The 14,039-nt window shown below is 37.2% G+C and overlaps 2 protein-coding genes across 2 annotated transcripts; one reads left to right on the top strand and one right to left on the bottom strand.

The window, feature by feature from the left end:
• Positions 1-423: 423 nt before the first annotated feature.
• Positions 424-6,908, bottom strand: LOC144658065 (armadillo repeat-containing protein 3-like). The gene is made up of 8 exons (XM_078518388.1): positions 6,749-6,908; positions 4,835-4,952; positions 3,648-3,773; positions 3,142-3,210; positions 2,692-2,742; positions 1,833-1,921; positions 1,127-1,199; positions 424-521 (listed from the first exon to the last, which is right to left on the bottom strand). The coding sequence occupies exons 1-8, from the start codon at positions 6,794-6,796 to the stop codon at positions 424-426; spliced, it is 672 nt and encodes a 223-aa protein (XP_078374514.1). The 5' UTR covers positions 6,797-6,908.
• Positions 6,909-6,977: 69 nt separating this feature from the next.
• LOC144657257 (selenoprotein K-like) lies at positions 6,978-12,346 on the top strand. The gene is made up of 7 exons (XM_078517577.1): positions 6,978-7,034; positions 7,110-7,194; positions 7,361-7,379; positions 9,487-9,545; positions 9,983-10,035; positions 10,763-10,805; positions 12,136-12,346. Exons 1-6 carry the CDS (start codon positions 7,016-7,018, stop codon positions 10,798-10,800), a joined length of 273 nt encoding a protein of 90 aa, XP_078373703.1. The 5' UTR covers positions 6,978-7,015; the 3' UTR covers positions 10,801-10,805; positions 12,136-12,346.
• Positions 12,347-14,039: the final 1,693 nt, after the last annotated feature.

Here is a 14,039-nt window from a genome sequence, read left to right as displayed (position 1 = left end):
CATTCTAGGCTTCACTGATTTTGCAGCAGGTTTGAGAGATATTGCGTGCCATATGTTTGTGTACAGTCAACTCTCTCTCAACGGACGCCTCCATAAGACAGACACCTGGTACTTTTGGTCCCGTCCCTGCCGTTTCTCAGTCATTTTACTGTAACTTAACTCCCTATAAGACGGACACCTCTCTAAGACGGACAACCGACACTTTGAAAATAAAGTTGATAGAAACGGACACTTGAGAAGCGTTTTTTTTTCCGTGATTAATACTTTAAAGGGGTCATTTATATATTAAGTGAAAAGTTTAGAAAATAGATGAAGTAACCCTACTGTATGTTAATGAAAGGGCAATCACACCCCTTTTGTAGGTGAATGGAAGGGTCCTTTTTCTGAAAAATGAGGAAAGGGTTTGGGCCTGATTTATTTAATTCAATTACCATCAAGTGTAATCTGTATCAGACTGTCCAATGCAAGCTGCTGAATAATGGCATACTCAGAATCTAATAAAGCTAGAAGTGGCTGCAGACCTAAAGAAAACAAAGCAAATACATTTCTTTAGACCAAGAGTTTTGTGTTACTTAGCTCATAGGTTGTGAAAAGTGTGTCAAGATTGAAGAGAAGCCAGCCAACCTCTAGGAGACTGAAATTTTATTCAACTGGAGATTACCAGTTTTGTGTGATTGTATCCTTTATCAATGTCAGAAAAAATAATGGCTGACTCAAAACAGTCTCTGCAGTTCTCATCACACACAGTTAATAATTATACTAATAAACATACTGTAATGTCTCAACAGTGTCCAAAATTGGCCAAATGGGACTGTCTATGATATAGTTTCTCACTATATTATATGGAAAATGGTTTTCTACTTTTTAAAGGGACTTAATACCTTTAAATAATTGTGGGTTCAAACCTAGCAGAAATGAGTGAAAATTTTAAGCCTTATTGTTCGTATCTGGCAAATTTGATGACCTAGCTTGGAAATGAGAACACTCAGTTTAGCCTTCTTGGGAAGACTCTCAGATATGTGTAATCCTGGAGAGTTGGCAGGTATTCTAAGGGTCTACACAGATATACAAACAAATAGTACAATGCAGAACGAGACAACAGGACTGATTAAGACTGTCAACTCACCGTTATATTCTCTAATTGCTGATCTGCTGTGATAATCTTGAACTAACAATGAAATGGCTTCAACAGAATTTTTCTGTGAGAAAGAAAAACAAACAATATTAATAAAAGTCGGTTCTGCAAATTTTGTTGAACAGTTAGTCAGCTGAAGGTTGGTACTTACAATGCATTTGCGAGAAACACAAAGTGTCTCGAGAAAAAAATAAATAAAATAAATTTATTATTTCGACCGGTCCCCCCCAGTCCCGCCTCGCCTCCCCCTCGGCCTCCCCCCGCCCCCCTCGCCTGTCTCCCCCCAGTTTCCTCTAAATATATGTTTATAGTGGTGGTTGTGGTACATGTATATAGTAACTTTAAATTTTGGGTGGTACTGTTAAGAGCATGCAAGGCAAAAGTGGCCCACCCCACTGAAGCTTATACTAGCATTCCAGTTTCAGTAGCATGAAAAAATTGGGAGTGTTTTGTTTTGCTTTAAATGACCCTGGACGGGATGCTGGTTTGCCACAGGGAAATACAACCAGAGTTTTACAAGTTGAGTTGCCCTAAAACTCAACTGCTGGTAGTTCTTTATACAGAGCTCCCCTACGTGGAAAGATTCACTTTGATAGTAAAGTGTGTTTTTCAAAAATGCAACACAGTTGAAACACAGGGACTACGTTGTTAGTACCAGATCAAAATTTTCTTGCAATTTATTTATTTATTTTATTACCTGCACATCACAGTCAGTGGATGACAGAAGCTTAATGATGGGCTCAAGGCCTCCTTGTTCAAATATCTCCACTTTACAGGAAAACTCAGCTGTTAATAAAAAACAACAATATGCAAAATTAAATTTCTTAATATGTAAATGAAAAGTCATCAACATTTTACATACACTGTAACTACTAATTTTGCATACATGTACATCTTGTACATGTATGTGTTACAGGTCAATTGTAAATTCAGGTTAAATTTGTTTTAACCAAGGTACCGTTATTTTTTCAACCTTGTTAAACTTTAGGGTTATTATAAGGGTTAGGAATTATATGTAGATTGGAGTCATTTTTTTAAAAAAAAAAATAGTGGTTCACCCAACGTTTCCTGTGTGGCAAAGTGGATATGGGGTTACAGAAGACAGCAAATCTGGAGGTTGAGAGTTCAAATACTAGAAGTGCAGGTTTGTAAAAAGGAAAAAAAAAAGATGATACTTCATTGATGGGGGCGGGGGAATAATATCAGATGGTAGGGGAGGGTAAGTAAGGATGGAGGAGGGGTACAAAGACAGCGAGGGAGGGGAGTTGTTTTAATTTTAATTTTCTACTAATTAACCTAGTATAAAAAAATAAACTAGGTTAAAAACTAATTAAACCAAGCTTAAAATAAATAAATTAGGTTGAAAAAAATGACCTTATAAAAAAAAAGCTAATTTTGACCTGTAACATATGTAGAGCTGTCCGCTTACAAGAGTGTCTGTTAAGAGAGCTTCAACCGTACACTCACACTTTTACTAGCCTTGTACATGTGCACTGTACATGACTGTAAAATGCAGTGTTTGTTCAAGGAATTTTTGTACCAATAATAACACTTACCAGCCATTGATGCAATTGCCAAACTTGCAAATTCATGACACAAAACATCCTCTGAAATTATGACAAAAAACAACAAAATTATGTCTGACTTGCTCTAATTATTTTGAAGTAATAAATATTCAAATGGTCAAAATATAACTAAAAACACTGTAACAGTTTCAACTGACAAAATTTTAATTTGACATTCAGAGAATTCCAATTTAAGGTTTAAATTTCTTCATAAAATCATTAATTAAAACCATTATTATAGTTTATTTTAATAATAAAGTTGATTGAGTTGATTGAATCATAATTTCTACAGGCTGGATGGAGTACACTCATTTACAGCTATAAAATAAGTTGAAATTAAAATTACTCTTTGTATTTGAGAAATTAGTAAATAAAGTCAAACTTATGACAAATTTATCATATGCATTTAAATTTCTCATAATATCTCACAGATCAGCTTACCTTCAGGTCCCAGCAATTCGACCAGTGGCTGAATACTAGACAACTTTCGAAGTTCTTTTTTAACATTAACTGAAAAAATATTAATAATTAATTAAAAGCGTATTTATACATATGTCAGTTAATATAAGTGTAAGTGTGTGTAACTGTACATGTATGTAAGTATGCAATAAAAAAAAGTTCTCTAGCTTAGAGGCTGCAACTACATTTATATTGCATCAGTCGATTAAAATGTTCCTCAGTAACCGTTATAAGCATTTAAGAAACCATTAACCGAAATGAAAAATCACATACAGTAAAAAGTGCATAAATTCCTGTGGTGTATGTTGACAGATTGCTTGCGACATGTTACGTAATGGTAAGTTGGTAGGGGTGATGATTCTATCTGGTTAATATTTTATTTAAGAAGTTATTCTGAGGTATTCTCCTGGGTTGAAAGGCCAGAAACTGTAGCCCAAACAGGACTTGATAAAAAAAAATGCTAACTGTGGCTTTATTAATACACTGACCATTCTGAGCCATGGTTCCAAGGCACATGGTAGCATTCCTTCGCACTACTTTATCTTCAGACAAAACCTGCTTCAACAGAGGCTCTAGCACTCCAAGGTTCAACAGCTCCTGTCGGTTCTCGTCACCTGCAAGAATTAATAAAAGGTTATTAGCTGACTGATCATGAACTGCATAGTTTAAGGGATGACTTTCCCTGATTTTCCCAGGATGAATTCATCTTGGTGTCTGGCCATTTTCTTGTTGCTGTCTACTTGATTTCGCCCCGGGATGAACTCATCCCGGATGATTTCATCCCTTTCCTGAGAACTGGGATGAAACGTGATGAAAAACGCCATATAAACAGTCCTTTCATGATGAAATGTAAGCATGGGCGAGATGAAGTCAACTCGGGCGGGACGGCTTACGTCCCGGCATCCCAGGATGAACACGTGCAAATGGTGTCACATCCTAGCTCAGGGTTAGAGGATTTTCCTGTTGGGCTACTGATTAAAATTTTATGGAAGATGTCCACTATTAGATGTGCCAGACTGAGCGGGATCTGTTGAGAGCTGCAGATCAGAGAAAGAAAGGACAGCTTTGGGTTTTACCTCATGGAACAAAGTGGCAGTCATTGTACATGACCGGGTGGCATGACAAAAAAGAATTTCCAGCCCAGTCCCCCCTCCCCCTCGGGGTAAGGTACTATGATTAGTAAGTCAACTGCATTGTGGGCAAGCAACACATAAATTTGCAGTATGAAAGGCAAATGAGAATTAAGCCTAACACTTGTTATACACCTTTGACTTGCCAGGAAATCTATATTATTTGCACAATGTTTCAACTTCAGTCAGTGAGATGAAATTATTCTAAACCTGCAATAAACGCATTATTGCTTCACTTCAATGAGGTCAAAAGGTCACATCTGTCAGCTGTGATTGGTAGATTTTGATCCATTTTGCGAGTTTCTGTTTTTCGTGGTTCGTTGGCTGATGCCATAATTATGATTGAGGGTAGCGAAAAACGTAGTCGTTAGTTGGATTTGAATTTCAGAGTTCGCATTTCACTGAAAACTACACTAACACTACTACATACGTACAGCAGACTGCAGCAAACTGAACATAAATGTATAGGACTTTAAAGATACAGAACTATTAGTATATACATGTAAAACTGAATAGAAAACCATTAGCTGATTGATTAAACTTACATTTCTCTGAGAATTTGTACAATGCTTCACAGGCTGACTGCAGAACATGTTCTTCTGGAGAGTCCAGCATCAGAACAACTGTATGAGGCTTCTTGCTGACGAGTTCCAGTGGGTCAAACTGTCGACAAGATGATTGAACATTAATCAGTTACCTTTATTTTTATTGCTACTTTTCACGGGAACTTAACTTCACGAAAAATGGTATGGGCAAATTTCACAGGACTAAATTTGCACGATTTAGCCAATAAAACGTAACTTAAATAAAAATATAATGAAAAACATTTAAAATAAACTTTCGCAAGGTACGTACAGCCATCAATAGATTTTTTGGAAAATATTTACACATGCAGGAGTGTGTAGCATGGAAATTTTACTGAACTATTTAAAACTTGCCTTGTAATCACAGAACTTTTTCTGCATTTTATAAATAATCTTCATGTACATGTAATAACCTACTTCAACCTTATCTTGTTTACTTTTCTACATCTTATAAGAGTGTTTTCCACTTGAGTGTCAGAAAATTAGAATTTGCTTTAGCTTGCATTACTTCGCTTTTGATTGGTTTAAAAATAAACATGCGCCCCTTTCACAACCAATCAGAAGAAACCAAAACCAATTGTGACTTGCTCCTGAAATATTTAGTAGAGCAGTTTTCAATTGAGTGTCGTAAAACCAAAACCAAAGAAATTACTCTGGCCAATCACAAAGGACACAGACAATCGAGTGAACCAATCAAAACTCGAAGCAAATACATGTAGTTGGCGCGAAGCGTGGGAAAACGTGCGCGAGCGAGTCACAATTGGTTTTGGTTTTACTCCTGATTGGCCGAGAAAGTGGCGCGAAATATTTAAACCAATCACTAAGCATAGTGAACGCAAAACAAAAGCAAATGCAAATTAATTTCGACACTCAAGTGAAAACTGCTCTATTCTACTGTTTTTACAACAATTTCAACAATTCATCAAAAAGCTTTACACCGTATCTTAAAAATGTGTCAAACAATTTTGTACTTAAGTGCTAATTGGGGAAAGTGTGAATTATATAAATAATAGGAAATTGTATTGTTACTGTAAAATTGTACAAACATGTACATTTAAACTATGCAGATGCATATCCTTGTTAATAATAATAAAGCTATTTATTGCTCAAAAAAGATGAACCGATGTATGTTAACTACAGCACAAAAAGCTGAAACGAAAAGGATATGATAATATTGATGCACAAATGATCCTTATTTGAAAGCTGCATTTTCCTGATCAAAGAGCCAAGTCTTACGGCCCATTTACATGGAAAGAGGATGATTTTAGCACAAGGATCATCCTCCTTTCATGTAAAATGGAATGATCCTAGTGCTAGGATCATCCTAGTACTAGGATCATCCGACCGCCATAAGTTTTCAGCTTTCAGTTTACATGTGAATGGTTGCATTTGGCCCTAACGCTAGGATCATCCTAGCGCTAGGACCATCCTATCATCTTTCAAATTACATTTTACTTCATGGCAAAAACCTTGGAAGTAATCGAAACATTTGTCGAAATAATGAAAACTTTCGATCGAGCAAAAATCTAAACTGCAACGAGAACAGAGGTTATAAAACCTTGACAAAAAAAGTCCGGAAAAATTAACTTTCAATTTAATATGTCAATGGCATAGAAACCTTGTTTACTTGCCTCTGAATTCCTGAACAGAACCATTCTGTTTTGTTGCTAGCACATCTACTAATAATCCAGCGCGTTAGATAAGAAAATAATTTGATTTCAAAGCACCATTTTAATGTTCGATTGCGTTATTTTTCCGTGAATGAATGAATTAAAAAGGACGCGACTTCAGGTTCTCCACAACTTCAAAAAGTCAACTTCATTCAGAGAAATCGATTGGTAGATTTCACCTGAACTTTTATGCAAAATTACCCACCTCGTCTTTAGCGGGAGTTTCTGGTTCTTTTGCTTTCTTCTTCCCCATATTTCTGGCAGCGTCTTAACAGTTTTCCAGCCAAGTTAATAGCTTTTAACTCTCGAAAAAGAAATTCCAAATTTTACTACAAAAACACCGCCATTTTCCAACCAAAACTACAGTTGCTATAGTAATTGGACACCGTCGGGCTCAGTCTCCCACTCGAAATCATGAAAAAGAGGCTCGTTCCAAGCCTTGCGCAATCAAAATAAAAACTGATTCATCAAAATGGTTTACGTCTCGGGAAGTAAGTGAAATTTTGGGAATCGAAAGTCGCTCGATTATGGGTTGTATTCTAACATTTTGTCGTTTCCATCCACAGGCAACGTTTTAGAAAACAGATCAATATGGAGATTGTCAATTTTCTCAGATGTCTTTTGGGGAATGGTCAACTTCGTGATTTTATTGTAAGACACATTTTCATATGACGTTTTATTTCATTGTGGACATTTACACGTAATACATTCATCTAATTTTTCTAGTCCTTTCTGATTGTTTATCCTTAAGCCTCTGCGATTTGTAGCACTGATTTTTTTCCCTTTTTTTTCTCTTCCTTTCTTAATATGCCAACAGCTTCCATACCATGTTTTCGGTGAGTACGTATATTCCAGGCTTCTCGTTGTTTCATTAAAAATCTGTAGAAAATCAAATTACTCTTTATGAATAATAGGCATTTAATAAGCTTCATTCACAGTATTTCCTATTGCTGCATGTCATTGAGTAAGAATATTGTCTATTGCTTTATAGTTCCTTTAAAATATACAAAATGAGCTGAATCACGTTTGCTCTGCACAAGAAAACATAAGCTTATGCTTATATTAAACAGTCATCTATATGATACAACTGTACTTTAATACTGTGTAGCTAATGGTATCGATAACAAAATTTTCGATTTTGATTGGTTCTGCACACACCTATTTGTCGCATAATTGGCGTGCAATTACATGGGTGTCGAATTACAGGTAATTTGAACAACTTCAAATAATTTGGATACCTGTAATTGGACACCTACGCCATTTGTCAGTCAATTGTGTGCATTAAAATGGGTTCTTTTTTGCAGTTTTCCTACTGCTGGTACAGCCAATTGAATTAACCTAACACTTTTTCACACGAAAAGGTTCTCAAAGTCTTCCTAACCTTGAGTTTTGTTACTGATATGATTAATTACATTGTGTCGTACAATTCAGAGAGTAATTATAATTTCAAATCGACCTTGTGCTGCATGCTCTGTTAATAATATTTTAGAAATTACTCACCTGATTACTCCCTAAATTGTACTTCACTCAGTCCAATTACTATTATTTTTAAGGTGATTCCACGGTATTGCATTGCGCATCCTTTCTGCGCATAAGCTTTCCGAAATTAGCGCGCGCACGGCGCGCGCGCACACAAAACACTACGAGATTCCCTTCAGGCTAAGCTCGGTAAGGAAATAAATGGTCATTTTCTCTTAAACGAGCACGGTGACCCCCATTTTTTAAGCATTAATTTAAATGTCATACTGTTGTCTACAATATATTGCGATTTAAAAAAAAGGTTTAAAATTCTACATTGAGATATTTTAATTTTAATGTCGTAAAAAAAAAACGTTTTTAGGTAGTGCTGTTGGCGTGCACACGAAGCAAAATCTTAAATTTCTTTCATTATCTTAATTCCTGTACAATAAGAATAGTTTTTAATATAAGATCAAAGTCTGTTTTGTTGAACTAGACTTATTCTTTAATGCAAAAATGTTTTTTTCTGGAAACAATAGCGATCCCCATTCGGATTACTAGGGTTCCTAATATATATCTTGCGGGTCGTATATTTGCTCTAATGCCCATCCATTTTACACAAAAACTAGTGCGGTGACCCCCATTTTTTATTTCATTTTTTTAATGCTCATAACATAATTGTAGCCTGGACCAAGTTTCAGAAAATTTTTAATACTCCTCCTATTTCAGTGGAATCACCTTAAATCATAATGTTTAATACTATAACTATAAGATGTGAGACTCCCGCTATGTGGTAGTCCCATTTACCATTATTCTTGTAAATGTTGTGGTTTAATTTTTATCCTTGGTTCAAATTTTCTTTTCCTTTGTATTTGTGGTATGGTAATGTATGATAATGAGTTTAAAACAAAGGAAAATGAAACTTAAACCAGGGGAAAAATTGAACCACAACATATACACTGGATAAATTTTATTCGCTGATTAGAAATTTATGTGGTCCCTATTGCTCAAAGGCTCTCAGAATAGAGCAGTTTTCAATTGAGTGTCATAAAACCAAAACCAAAGTAATACTCTGGCCAATCACAAAAACACAGACAATCCAGTGAACCAATCAAAACTCGAAGCAAATACATGTAGCTGGCACGAAGCGCGGGAAAACGTGCGCGAGCGAGTCACGATTGGTTTTGGTTTTACTGTGATTGGCTGAGAAAGTGGCGCGGTTTTCAAACCAATCACTAAGCGTAGTAATGCAAAACCAAAGCAAACGCAATTTACTTTCGACACTCAAGTGAAAACCGCTCTAATACTATTTACCAAATAGCAGCAAGTGGGTAGCATACAGTCAAACCCCTATTAGTTTATTATATACTTCTGATAACGAAATTGGCCCTGCTCTGCAGTCATCCCATTTTGTTACTCACTCGTATCAAAATTGGACTCCATCTACAAATAGTTAAGTATTGTTTACTTTATTTTTTTTAACAGCCTGGACTCACAAAGCATGGTAACTCATATGCAAGTTCTGAGTATCGTCCAGGAGGAGGGTAAGTTTGTTTTCAGATTAATAGTAATAATTTTTTTACAGTGTAAGTGCTCATTAATTTGTTAAGAACTTTGGCCTAATCAATGGTATTAAATTTGTACATTATCTTATGTATTTGTGGCAAATAAAAGTTGTTCATTTTTGACTTGCATAAGATGCAAGAATTGTTAATAATCTTACATGTAGTTTACATGGAAAGTCATTTGTTGCCAGAATATTTATATAAAGCCCGATTTACGGTCATAGTATGATTTTGTCGCATGCGGCACCCTTGTGACATGCTTACGACAGGCCTACGTACAACACCAATTGTGTCATGTCAAATCAAACCTACAACTCGCTTACGACTGGCGTAGGCGTGTTGTAAGCTTGTCGCATGCAACAAAATCGTTCCATGTAAATCGGCTTTAATTCTTCACCTTATTTTTCGTTATTTAGGCCTCCAAGACCGCCTGGTAGAAGGTTTGGAAGAGTTGGTGGGGGAGGAGGTGGTAAGTAAAAATGAAGTTTTTTCCATAATCCATATCCAAATAATAGCTTTCAATTAATGCTGAAACCAAAAAGGGTCAACTCTACACTGAGCTAAGCATCCCATACTAGTACTGCCAGAGCTTATCCTGGTTTCTGTAGCATGAATGACTAGGAGTACTCTACTTCCACTGGATGTGATGCTATAGTGTAGTCCATTGTGGGGTTCCCCCCCCCCCCCTCCACAAAGCACTAAAATTGGAAGTATCCATTCGGTACCACCCAATTCAGTGGAGAGAGGCACTTCAAGTCAAGTGCCTTGCCTAGGAAAACAGTGCAGTGACACCAGCCAGTGCTTGCGCCTGCCAGTGGATAGCTCAATCCAGAGTCTGGCACACTAACCATCTTCCACCTAAAGCAAAACATACAGTTACTTCACCAACTGACTCAAAACTGAAATGTGATAGGAATTTTGTGCATAATATACAATTCTCTTTTTTGTCTTGTTTAACATTCAACAGACAAGTGTCAAAAGCATGTACAGTCAACTCTCTCTAAAACGGACACGATTGGGACCGGCTCCAACTGTCCATTGTACAGGGGTGTCTGTCTTATAGAGAGTTTAGTTTCAGTAAAATGACTGAAAAATTTTTAGGGACAGGACCAACACCAGGTGTCCATCTTAAAGAGGTGTCTGTTAAGAAAGAGTTTACTGTATTCTGATCTTATCATTTTCTTTGCTGTTCTTAGGTGCACCTTACAACCCGGGGCCTCCCATGGGTGGATGAGGAAGGTAATGTTGATTAAATAAAATGTCATTTGTATTTTCTTGATAATAAAATGCTCCTCCCCAAGTAGGAGCCTCCCTAAAATCACGACATCTGAAGAAAAAATGTACTTCATCCCCTACATGAGAGAAGAAGGCCTAACTTTAACCCGACCACTAACCATAACCTAACCCTTCAGGGTTTTTGAATTGTTTAAAGTAAAATTCTGTTTGTTAAAATTGGTTTTAGCCATGGGAGTTGGCTAGAGAAAAAACGGAACGACCTAAAACGGAAAGCGGAAAGAGAGTATCCTACTTCCGCTTTACAAATGACTGGTTGTCTCTTCCAGAATTTTTAAGAAAGCCGATGCCATGCGAGATTTTTAAGAAAACCCTTACAAAGTTCTTACTGGATAAACATTTTAGACAATGAACAAATATTTTTAGTTGCACAATGTTATATAATGTTAATAGATAACTATTTGTAATTAGTTTTTTTAGGACAGTAGGTAGTTATTTTATATTTTAGATCTGTGACACTTGCTCTTCTCTTTAGATTTTAATACTTTTTTATTTCCCATTTTTAACCTTAGTTAGTAGTATTTTAATTCTTGTCCTAGTTTTTAATCTTAGTTAGCATACAACATGGGTTTTGTCTTTTTATTGTATTTTAGATTTTAATGTATTTTAATGTTTAACATTTATTTTCTCAGAGGACCCTCCTGAAAACCACCCCCTAGGTGATTGGAGGCCTCCTCTTAAAATATTATTTATTATTATTATTATTATTATTATTATAAATTCAGAATAAATAATGCCCATGCAGCAAATCTGCTAGGGTTTGTTTTCTTTTATTTTTTGACTCCCTTGTTGTAAACTTTTTTATTATTTTTTGGGAACTTTTTGACAATCAAAGAGCCAACAACTGCATGTGCAATTTATCATCATGTGACACCACTACTCTTGGCTTTCAATTGGTCAAAAAATGGGCAAGCTAACATAAGTCATAGTCTAGGTAAAGTCTGTGTTCGAGCCTGGTGGTCCATCAGGCTGGAGCCCGGTTTAAGTTTCTACTTCTCCCTGGATGTGATGCTAGTCCACCACAGGGTTACCCCCCAGCATTAAATTAGCTGGTACCCATGTTTATAGTAATACATTTGAGTAGAGAGAGGCACTGTGAGAGTAAAGTGTCTTGCCCAAGAACACAACACAGTGACTCCAGCCAGGGCTCGAACCTGGACCGTTGGATCCGTAGTCCAGGGCACTAACCATAAGAACCACTGCGCCACCCAAAGCTAACATAAAGATACTAATGAACCAAAATTAAACCTGGTCCTGTTTTGTTTTGTGATTTTAGGTAAACGCTTGTCATCCTAGCGCTCATCCGCTGGTAGTGGCAAGCTGAAAATAAAGACAGCAGAAGGATTCTGTGCTTAGCTGCAGATGTGTGACGTCACCTGGGGAAAACTTCATAAGGAACCTGGATAGTGGCTGATACTTTCTCGCTGACTTTGATATAATTTTGTATTAACAGACTGTAGATATTAAAGTAACCTTTGCTTCTTTCATTGTCTCAAGCATTGTTATGTCAGGGTTTCAGTGCACGCGTCTTGAAAACCCTTGAATTTCAGGAGTTCGATTTCAAGGCCTTAAAAGTACTTGAAATTGGGTTTCGATCCTTGAAAGTCCCTGATTTTTTTATTGAACATCAAAAGGCTTCAAGCAATGAGAAGACCGCCAAAATAAGCGATTTTTTTAGTTCTTCAGCAAGCACATCAACGGCACAACAGACTGCAAATCGTTGATTTGGGGTAAATTTCATGAAAAAAGTCCTTGAAATTTCCAAGAAGGGTCCTGGAAAGTCCTTGAAAAGTCCTTGAATTTTTGGCCTGTAAAGTGTACGAACCCTGTAAATATGTTATTATATGGGGATTATTAAACGAAGACCTGGGTTTATTTGGGATGATTTCTGCAAAACAACTTGCAACAAACGTAAATGGCACAATCAGCCAATCAGCACGTTTCCCCTCGGGCACTCTCTCCTCCACAAAGGCTCCAATCTCGTCCCCAAAAGCCCTTTCCGCTTTTCTTAGCTGGCAGGGCCTAGGCACAAGAAATGAAGGGCTCTGAAAACGCAGGATTTCCAGTCCTAGATTCCAGTACTTCCGGTCTTTATGTATGCAGTGGTGGTGTTTGGTGTTTTTGACTTCCGTTCAAGATTTCTTTAATTTGTTTGAAACAGCCAATCAAAAAAATTCTTCTTCAGTAATTCCTTTCTCCCCAGGCTCCACGCGCTTACTTTTCACCTCTCCCCCAGCCCATACGAAAAGAATAAAAGAGGCCTCTGCAGAGGAGAGAGCCTCGGGAACATAAAATCAATTACACGCCACCAGCGCCAAGCGCGGGAAAACGTGCGTGACCAAGTCACGATTGGTTTTGATTTTGCATCTGATTGGCTAAGTGGGCGGCATGGGTCTTATAGTATACGCTTTGGTTACCTGTGGTTTTGGGGGTTTTGCGCAATGCGCAATGCGAAACCGCAGACTAGAGATTACAGCGAAGAAGAAGGCAAATTCCTCGCTTCTGAGTTTATTGCATCCAAAATTGAACTAGGACAAAATAGGACACATAGAAAAGCTGCGTTCCAGTATTCTTCCAATAAGCGATCTTTAAGTCGATCTACAATCGCTTAAATTTCTCCTCTTTGCATCATGTTGCTGATCATTAACCTGATCACCAAAACCAAAGCAGGATTCTAAGTAGTATTAAACAGAGGAGACCTTCGGAGGCCTTGCGTTAGACTGATGTCCAACCCCCAGCATTAGAAACGTGAGCAAATGCTATGCTTTTGCCGGGGAAAGGAGGATCAGTAATTAAGCACCGCTGGAAATGACCGATGTATTATTCAGTCACAATACTCGAAAAAGACTGTTCTGAGGTTTCCGTCATTGTCGGTTATAGACTCAAAAGTTGAATATTTGGCTGTTCAACAACGGAAAATCAGCTAAAATCATGTAACGTGGCCTCACCTTTCTGCCGATGAGAGCGAACACTCTTTAGTTTCAATCATTTTATACAAAGACCAAACTCAATCTTAGGCTGGATCTACCCATGTGTCCTTTGTCAGCGTCCCTATATTGTATATTTTAGCTACGAATTCTGATCTTCGATCCAGTATTGGGCGAGTGGGGAGTGGGGGGGGGGGGGGGGTTAGAAGTAAACAAACTTGATCGAATTTGTTATGATTTTTTTACAGAGATG

The sequence above is a fragment of the Oculina patagonica genome, chromosome 6, assembly GCF_052425735.1.
Source record: "Oculina patagonica isolate OP01 chromosome 6, crgOcupat, whole genome shotgun sequence".
NCBI lineage: Eukaryota > Metazoa > Cnidaria > Anthozoa > Scleractinia > Oculinidae > Oculina > Oculina patagonica.
Note: the sequence above shows the minus strand (reverse complement) of the source record. Positions and strands in the feature narration are given on the sequence as shown.

Coding starts and splice junctions, on each gene's coding strand:
- LOC144658065 (XM_078518388.1), bottom strand. CDS start 6,796: ATGGGGAAGAAGAAAGCAAAAGAACCAGAAACTCCCGCTAAAGACGAG. Junction 4,953..6,748: donor AAACTCCCGCTAAAGACGAG/GTGGGTAATTTT, acceptor TCTTGTCGACAG/TTTGACCCACTGGAACTCGT. Junction 1,922..2,691: donor GGCAATTGCATCAATGGCTG/GTAAGTGTTATT, acceptor TTTTATTAACAG/CTGAGTTTTCCTGTAAAGTG.
- LOC144657257 (XM_078517577.1), top strand. Junction 9,546..9,982: donor GAGTATCGTCCAGGAGGAGG/GTAAGTTTGTTT, acceptor TTCGTTATTTAG/GCCTCCAAGACCGCCTGGTA. Junction 10,036..10,762: donor AGTTGGTGGGGGAGGAGGTG/GTAAGTAAAAAT, acceptor TGCTGTTCTTAG/GTGCACCTTACAACCCGGGG.